The sequence below is a fragment of the Vigna angularis genome, chromosome 8 (assembly GCF_016808095.1).
Source record: "Vigna angularis cultivar LongXiaoDou No.4 chromosome 8, ASM1680809v1, whole genome shotgun sequence".
Lineage (NCBI taxonomy): Eukaryota > Viridiplantae > Streptophyta > Magnoliopsida > Fabales > Fabaceae > Vigna > Vigna angularis.
The window spans coordinates 4,374,997-4,383,784 of NC_068977.1; the positions used below are offsets into that span (position 1 = coordinate 4,374,997).

At 32.4% G+C, this 8,788-nt stretch overlaps 1 protein-coding gene across 7 annotated transcripts; it reads left to right on the forward strand.

The window, feature by feature from the left end:
* The first annotated feature begins 1,061 nt into the window (after nucleotides 1–1,061).
* On the forward strand, nucleotides 1,062–8,243 carry LOC108343845 (uncharacterized). 7 transcript variants are annotated; one of them, XM_017582251.2, is made up of 16 exons: nucleotides 1,063–1,271; nucleotides 1,964–2,089; nucleotides 2,174–2,233; nucleotides 2,532–2,645; nucleotides 2,731–2,818; nucleotides 3,660–3,805; nucleotides 3,888–3,989; nucleotides 5,112–5,183; nucleotides 5,282–5,381; nucleotides 5,644–5,726; nucleotides 6,212–6,289; nucleotides 6,669–6,767; nucleotides 6,850–6,900; nucleotides 7,008–7,064; nucleotides 7,508–7,549; nucleotides 7,994–8,243. In XM_017582251.2, exons 1-16 carry the CDS (start codon nucleotides 1,143–1,145, stop codon nucleotides 8,069–8,071), a joined length of 1,425 nt encoding a protein of 474 aa, XP_017437740.1. In that variant the 5' UTR covers nucleotides 1,063–1,142; the 3' UTR covers nucleotides 8,072–8,243. The 7 variants fall into 7 exon arrangements, with proteins under 7 accessions (XP_017437741.1, XP_017437742.1, XP_052723401.1 ...); XM_017582252.2 differs by lacking the exon at nucleotides 7,508–7,549 and having other exon boundaries at nucleotides 1,062–1,271; XM_017582253.2 differs by lacking the exon at nucleotides 7,008–7,064 and having other exon boundaries at nucleotides 1,062–1,271.
* Nucleotides 8,244–8,788: the final 545 nt, after the last annotated feature.

Here is an 8,788-nt window from a genome sequence, read left to right on the forward strand (position 1 = left end):
CTTCCCCTCTTAGTGCTGTCTCCACTTTGAAGAGTTGATGATGAAGATTCCTGGTGGCTGGAGCACTTCCAGGTGGAGGGACCTACCACTTACATCTGCTGCCCACTTGAAGCCTCTTCCCTACCACTTCAACCGAACGTGCAGCAGCCCCCTCCATCTCCTTCTTATTTTAAAAGGACGCATGGTCCTTACAATTTTTGTTGGTATTCCAATTTAATTTTTAATTATTTGTTAAGATATTTTTCTGAAAAAAAAAATTCTAATTGGAGTATTGATTCTCTAATTTTTCATTTTAATACTTTTAAATGGACATTTGTAAAACTTGGTTTATAAACTGAGTACCACTTGTACCATGTTATCTTAATAGATTTTTGTTTAGTAAAAAAAATCATTCAGGAAAATTACATGTTAGAAAATCATGAGTTTTCAGTTTAAGTTGGAGGTTTTATAAAAATGAAAAAGATACCCATGGATAAACCTAGTTATCATATAGTTACTGACCTTTAAATATGGGAAGGATTTCAAAGGAAAATAATATTTGATAGTGTAATAGAAATCTTTTCCTGCGGATTAACAAATAATACTTCAATATATTAATATTTTAATTCTATTTATTTGAATATTAGTTGAGTTTCATAATTTTTCTGTTGTTGGATTTAATCCGATTTTTGAATTAGTAAAAAAGTAGATCGATTTTGTGTTCCAAAGTCAAAGGTTAATTGTTTTAGAAAAACAATGTTAACTCAAGGTAGAAGGGATGAGTGAATCATTTAAAAGATAGAAAATGTTAGAAAAAAAAGAGTAGATTTTTTATTTATTTATTAAAAATAACATAGAAATTAAATATTTATTTTAAAATGATAGAAAGTATATTATGATCTTACTAAAAAAATATTAAAAAAAGTAAAAATATTTATTTTAAAATGAAAAAAATACCAGAATTGTAAAATAAAATGTAAAAGGATTTTGTTTTTTTTAATATTTATATAAGTGGATATTATTTTTTCTGGATCAGGTCAAAACATAGGATTCTCTGTCTAAAACCAAGACATAAAAAAGAGTTGCAAAATTTCCAATAAAGGGATCCAAAATTTGATGTGTGAGTGTATAGACTCACGTCTCAAGGACAGCATATTAGGGCAATGAGACACTTCGCAGCTCCTGCTAATGACTCTGTCTTCGGCTTTTGCTCAATACTTCGTACGTTTCACATAAGTACCAAACTATGGAGAAGGAGTTGCACTACCCATTCCATTTGCCATGCTACAAAGGTAGGTACCTTTTGCATTTTAAACCTTAGTTGCAGTTTTTTTAAGAGAAAAACATTATTTTGGTCAGGAGTGTAAACATAAACCAAATAATTTCCAAAGAATAAGTTTAAAAGAGTATAGAAGCATGAGAAATGATAGCAGACAGAATACACCAGATAATGGTAGCAGACACCAAGATAGAGTAAGAGATGGATGAGAGAATAATGTAGATATGATGATGATGAAGAATTAGAGAACACATGATGAGTGTTAAACAATAAAATGTATAGAAGTGTGAAAATGGACGCTCGTATACTAGAAGGCGCTTTGAGTTGAGAGAGAAAGAGACAGAAGAGCAAATAGGTTAAGATATGAATGATGATATCACATAATTAGAAGAAAGAAATAGAGAAAGAATTCTGAGTGTTGAACAATATAAAAATATAGAATTATTAAAATAATGCATAAGACAGGACTAAACAATTTGAGAGATATCCAAATGAGGAGTATTGTAAGATACGTAATATGATGTGATGAAAAGAAAAAGTTAAAATGAGGAGTGTTAAGTGTTTGACCTGTTGAGATATCCAAATAAAATCATTTCTGATGTGTTTATGTTACTTTACTAAGTTTTGTCTTTGTTATAATCAACCACGCTTTTGAGCTCCAGTTAATGTGATTATGATTCCAACACTATATCTTTTGCCGTGAAGTCAAAGGAAGAACTGTTGGTGGTTGTTGGGGGTGGGGCAGCTGGGGTGTATGGAGCAATTCATGCCAAGACTGTGGCACCCCATCTTAGCGTCGTAGTTATTGAGAAGGGAAAGCCTCTCTCCAAGGTTGTGTCACAATGCCATCATGCTATTCAATTTCTGTGCAATGTTCTCATTCTCTGTTATTCTTCTCGTTGGTACTGTCTGCAGGTGAAAATTTCTGGAGGAGGACGGTGCAATGTGACTAATGGGCATTGTGTTGACAATATGGTAGGTAGTCCTGCTCTCCTTGTGAAGCTAAAAACATATATGTTTTTTTGTGGGATAGTCTGTTAACTGTCTTGCACTAGCATATTACTTTTTCGTTCTCGGAGCATTTAGAGAAATGCAACAAGTTAATTTGGTGTTTGTAATAAAATGCAGGTGAGCAGGTCATTCTACTGGTTTCTTTCCTATGAGGAATTAATAAATTGTCAGTTTTGGTTTGTTTTGTTGTGTCTTGCATGTAATTACTTTATTGGATTGCCATAATGGAAGCTTGAATGTTTTGAATATGATTAGTTTGTAGATTTTGGCAGAAAACTATCCGAGAGGTCACAAGGAACTGAGAGGATCTTTTTTTAATATACATGGTCCAGCGGATACAATGTCCTGGTTTGCCTCTCATGGAGTGGAGCTGAAGGTTTTCCTGTGAAAAAAATGCTCATTGCTTGTTTCTGTTTCAACTTCCAAGTGTGCATTTCTGATTCATGATTAACTGCTCTTAGGTTGAGGATGATGGCAGGGTATTTCCTGTCAGCAACAGCTCTTCTTCTATAATTGATTGTCTCATGTCCGAGGTGAAGCAAAGGGGAGGTATGTGATATTAAATTACCATCCTTGAGATTGAATTAAGACAGTTCCCAAAGAGGTTGCAACTAAGGGGGACTAGGGGTAACCACAATTAAGGTGGCTTCATATTTCACAAATTTCTATGACCAAGAACATTTATTATCTCAAATGCAATGAAAGTTACCAAAATTTAATTTTACATAAAATACAATATATAATATAAAAAATTATGGTATGAGATCATTCTCACTTGTTGTCTGATTGCTTTCTCCTTGGGCATCAGGTATATTTTTCTTTATGTTACCAAATGATTGAGCTTTGGAAAATATATGTATCTCTATGAAAGTTTTTTTACTTTTTTTTCATATAAAGCAATGATATGTTTTTTCTATTTGTTGGAGTTCTCACAAGATGAGAATTGTTCTCCACTTATATTATATACATTATTTTGGTTATATTGTATGATAGTGGAATCTCCGACACTATTTATTAAATGTAATTCCTTAAAATCCACTCTATATGAAGTTTTCACTCCACAAAATCGATTCCGCACGTCTAGCACTACTGAGCTTGATATGAGTATAACATCTTGAGTGACCCTTTTAATAGATCTAAAGCAGGCTTCGATATGATCCTACAAAGTAGTTTAGGCCTAACTTAATCTTTCAAAAGTGGTTTTTAAGGTGGAGTTTTTATCTACTTATATAATATAATTGAGCCATATCTTTAGTCATTCTGGAACTTGGGTTTTTTCTAATAGATATTATAAACATCGACATCTGTTTGTGTTTTACAGTCATTTGATTTCAAGATTTCTATGATGTACGTTGAATTTGTCAGTGCTGAACTCTGTTTTCTCAAATAGTTTCTCTGCAGACCAGAAAAGCTGTAGCAGCAATATCAATTTTATCTGGTGGCAAATTCCTTCTCGAGATTCAGCAGCACACATCTGTTCATGTTGAACGTGTTGAAGCTGATTATCTATTGATTGCTAGTGGTAGTAGTCGTCAGGTTGTGGTGGATAATTGATTTATTTGAATTAAGAGGAATGAATCTTGTCATATTTTCTTAAACCAGTTTCTTTCTGTCATAGGGTTATACTCTTGCATCTCAGCTTGGTCATTCAATTGTAGATCCAGTGCCAAGCTTGTTTACCTTCAAAATAGAAGATTTGTGTTTGCGGGAGTTGTCTGGGGTAAAGTATCAATTTGTGAAGTTCTTGCTGTATGATAGTAAGAAAGCTTAAGTTCTGGTTCCTTTTATAAACCTTTTTCTTTTTCTGCGGCCTTCCTGCTTTCTTTAGTATAGTTTTTCAGTATAAGCATGCTTATTTATTTTTATTGTGTTAATGAGACTTTCTATCATTGTTTTCTGACTATAGACTGAGAAAGGAGAATGATAGGTTTGGTATTGTATATAGGAGAAGGAAGAAACTAGACAGTTAATACAGTTATCATTTTATAACTGTAACAGACATTATATAAAGTCTGTTTTGGTGCTAGGAAGGGGTCTGGTCTGTTTTTCCTTGAGTGCTAGGAGGGGCTAAGAAGAGTGAGCTCGAACACCTCATTGGTGTCTGTTGTATAACAATCCAGGATCAAGGGATTTGATATATGGAAATCAAACCGTATTAATGTAGTCAGATTTATGCTGTTAATATTAGGATTTGATGTCATGTGAATGCATTGTAGTTTGTTGTATAGTTGTATTTCTTTCTTTGCTTCTTTTTAGCTATATAATTTATTGGAATAATTATTTTCCAGATTTTTAGGCCATATTAGTGTTCAGAATTATTCTCCTATTCCTATTTATACCTCCTGGTGAGTTTAAGCCGGTTTTTAGGATTAAATTAAGCACAGCCCATTTCTAACATTTAACAAAGCTTTCTGCTGTTTACAGGGTATTTATAGTTAGTTTTCACCATGTATTGCCATCTCTAGAGGAGGGTATTGGAAACTCTTATATCTCTATTTCAATTATTACTAGGGTATAACCCATATACTTGTTGGACAACTTCACGGTATGCCAATTGGTCTTAAGACAATGTTTGATATAAGATAGGAGAACAAGAAGTGTGGAGGTCTTTCTAGCCATCTATTGCACATAGTCCTTGCTTAGTACTTCATTCACGGTTTTGGCTTCAATTTGATCACTACACGGAGTCATTTACATTCTATTCATTTACACACTGCATTCTTCATTTGGCCATCATGTTATATGTATAGGGAATTCATTATTCATGATTAGTACCTATAGAGTTGTTTCTGCATAAATTAAGCTTCTTTTCTACTCATTATTTGGTTTCCTTAACTGTCAGGTTACATTCCCTAAAGTTAAAGTGAGGCTAAAATTGGATAGTGTCCAAAAGAATATACCTAAGCTTACACAGGTATGCTTTGTTATAACCACAGGTCAAAACTAGTTTACCCTGGTGCTGTTATTACAACAGATTAAAAATTGAAAGACCATGATATTGTCAAATTTTAGGTTGGTCCCATGTTAGTTACACATTGGGGGCTCAGTGGACCTGTTATTCTTCGGTTATCTGCTTGGGGTGCTCGTTTACTGTTCAGTTCAAGTTACAAGGGTAAGGAAAATCTTTCCCAATATTCTGCGTTTGGAATCTTTAAAATTATTATTAAAATTTAAATCAATTCTGGTATGAAACTTCTTGACATAATAGTATAGGATTTCAATTCATTTACTAATCATTCTGTTTAATATCTTCTAATGTTTGTAACTTTTTGGTAGGATTTGAAATCATTTTCACTCAAGCAAATTCTTTTATATTCTGCAGTGTTCCAACATCTCCACTTTCCTTTTACAGATATTTTATAATTTGGATGCAGGCAAACTTTTTGTGGATTTTATCCCTGATCTGCATGTAGAAACTTTGAAGTCAATTCTTTCTCATCACAAGCTTCAATATGCGGTAAATTATGGCTCTATGCACTCTCTACAAAATTCTACAAATCTATATTCCATTGTATTAAGTTAGACGTGGAAGGTGATTTTATGATTTTGCTAATGAGATTCTTATCTTCGTCAGTTAATATTTATAGCATAAATCCATTTATCTGGCTCAACATTTTATGGAACTTGCGTGGTTAAGGAAGAAAAAATTGGAAATTGGAATGTCTAATATGAGTCTGCAAAATGGGTTTGCATGGTAGATGCACTCTATTTAATATTGTTGATGTAGTATAAAGTTGTATCAAGACAGCCACAATCATGCTATAGTTTTCTTCTTTCTTCAAATTTTCTTTTAATTGAGTTTAGGAACTTACATTAATTCAATGTTAAGCAGTTTGACAAACACTAGTTCCATGTAAATTTCGATTATCGTATCCTTCACTAAAAAGTTGCAACCTGTGTCCACATTGGTTGCACTAAGTTGTTTTGCTTGTGCCATTGCAGAAACAAAAGGTACTTAATTCATGTCCTCCTGAATTTGGCCTAACAAAAAGATTTTGGAGCTATGTGCTGGAAAGACAGGTTTCACAGAAATTCCTAGTTTTTTTTTAAGGAAAACAGTGTGTTTTAAATCCCTATACTTTCATTAAACTTGGTATTGGTCACTGCTTTTAAATTGATGAACTTTGTCCTGCAATTTTTCAAAATATATGAATTTACTCCCTCTTCATGCTTAAACATAGCATTTGATAATGGTATTTTACTTCCAAGAAATTGATAGAGGAACTAAATTCACCTATTTTCTAGAATTGGAGGACCATGTTCATTTATTCGAAAGTACAGAGATTAAACACAAGTTGGCTGAAAATATAGGTTGCAAAAATACATTTTTCTTTTTTTGCTAATTTAGTGTTGTAACTAAAAAATCTTGAGAAATTATATAAATAATGTTCATGTGTAGGGTTTAAGTGGAGATGTCTTGTGGGCTTCTATGTCAAATAGTTCATTGATGTCCATAGGTTCTTTATTAAAGGACTGCATATTTGAAGTGACAGGCAAGGTAAGGTTTCTTATCCTTTCTTTAGTGTTACTTAATTCTGTTCATATATTTTTTATTTAACATTTCTTCTGTCCTATCAAAGGGTCAATTTAAGGATGAATTTGTTACTGCTGGTGGTGTTCCCTTATCAGAGGTTCTCTTTGTTAACTTTCTTCACTTTTTCCTTCTTCCTTCCTACTCTAGCTTCCATTAATTAGCAATATTATTTAACTGAATATTTTTAAAAAATTTTCTTTTAAGATTTCGCTTAATACAATGGAAAGCAAAGTTTGCCCACGTCTATTCTTTGCTGGAGAGGTATATCAAATGTACAAAGTTGTCTTTATTTCAATTTTTGAAGAAGTAGAACTAGAAAATGTTACATGTAGAACAATTCATACAACAGTTGTTTGTGTATGTCTCTTTCGTACATTATTTATCACATATCAGAGTGATAGAGAAAGATAAACACAAAACTGTTGTGTAAAACATTAAGGTCTTGGTAATCCATTAATTATTTAAACATGCGTTAGCAAAAAGAATCAAATCAAATTAATGAAAATTAGGACCAAATTGAAAAAAAAAAGTATTAGAACTAAATTGAATAATTCAATGAAAATAAGAATCAAATTAGCATCTAAGCCAAAATCTTCTCTTTTAATTCCTTAACTAAGGTAAAGAATTGCCAAAACTATAAACTTTTGCATGTGTATCACATCTCAAACTATACAAAATGATAATGCAATATTAAATGTCTGCAGATTCTGAATGTTGATGGGGTAACTGGTGGTTTCAATTTCCAGGTAAAATGCATGTAACTATACTAATGAAGGCTTAATTGACATGATTATTGATAACCTGGAATTCCAATTTTCTAAGTTATTAATAATAAAATCTTGTATGCCATACATGTTGAATTGTTCAATTCTTACCACCATAAATAACAATTTTCTTGGTCTTGAGGTATATTCTTGTGTGAAATTTCTATTCAACTTCAATTGCCATTGGATATTCTTGTGCTTTTTTGTTGCCCCATATTTGACGTTTTGTTTAAAATACATAAATCTCAAAGTATTATAATTTAGCATAATTTGAGGGTCCAGTTTTCCTTAGAACCATGGAATCATTCACTTTGTCATAAAAAGAAAAAGGAGAACAACTTTTTGACTAATCGATTGATGTCTGATGGTAGAGTGAAGAGTCAAGAGAGAGCTTCTTCATTGATTTTCCTTTTTTTCTCTGTGCAGAATGCATGGTCAGGAGGATTTATTGCAGGAACCACTATTGGTGGATTAGCACTTGAATCTTGTATAGGTTTAAAGTAAATGCTAATTTGCAAATTGCATGCTTTTGTTGGCAACTTGGTTTCTCTTTTCTGGGTGCCAATGAGGACAAGTACTGCATTTTGCTTTATTTTTAGCATAAGCATAGTTTAGTGGACGAGATTTGATACTAAATCATACCAAATCCATTTATTGTACTGTTCGTTTACTAAAATTTGATTGTTCATGGAATACATATTTATATATAAAAAATTAGAAATGGCAAAAAAAGACCAATTTGACCCGTTTAAATCCGGTTTGTCAACCTAATTAAAAAAATGGGTCAGGCTAAATAAAAAGGAAATGCTAAATATTAAATTGAAAAAGGAAATGCAAACCAACATCAATTTTTTGATTAATAATAATTGAGAATGAATGATGATTATAGTTTCATGATAACCACTAAGACTAAGTTCTTTGCATTCATATCAATAATACTTGAAACCACCAATAGGAATTTTCTCCTTGGAATTCCTTTTCATACTTTTTCATCCATATACACATCTTTCATATATAAACACAACATGCAAACACATGAAACCACTCAACATTCATCAAAGTACAAGAAACAACCCAACAAAAGATCACAAAACAACATAAAACACCTTAAACCAAGACTTAAAAAGGGCGTTCAGCGCCAAAAATAGGGCGTTTAGCGCCAAGGCCACTGGAAAGTGGCACTCAAGCGCCTAGAAAGAGATATTATATAAGTTGACAACA

Coding starts and splice junctions, on each gene's coding strand:
- LOC108343845 (XM_017582251.2), top strand. CDS start 1,143: ATGAGACACTTCGCAGCTCCTGCTAATGACTCTGTCTTCGGCTTTTGC. Junction 1,272..1,963: donor CCATTTGCCATGCTACAAAG/GTAGGTACCTTT, acceptor TTTGCCGTGAAG/TCAAAGGAAGAACTGTTGGT. Junction 2,819..3,659: donor CGAGGTGAAGCAAAGGGGAG/GTATGTGATATT, acceptor TTTCTCAAATAG/TTTCTCTGCAGACCAGAAAA.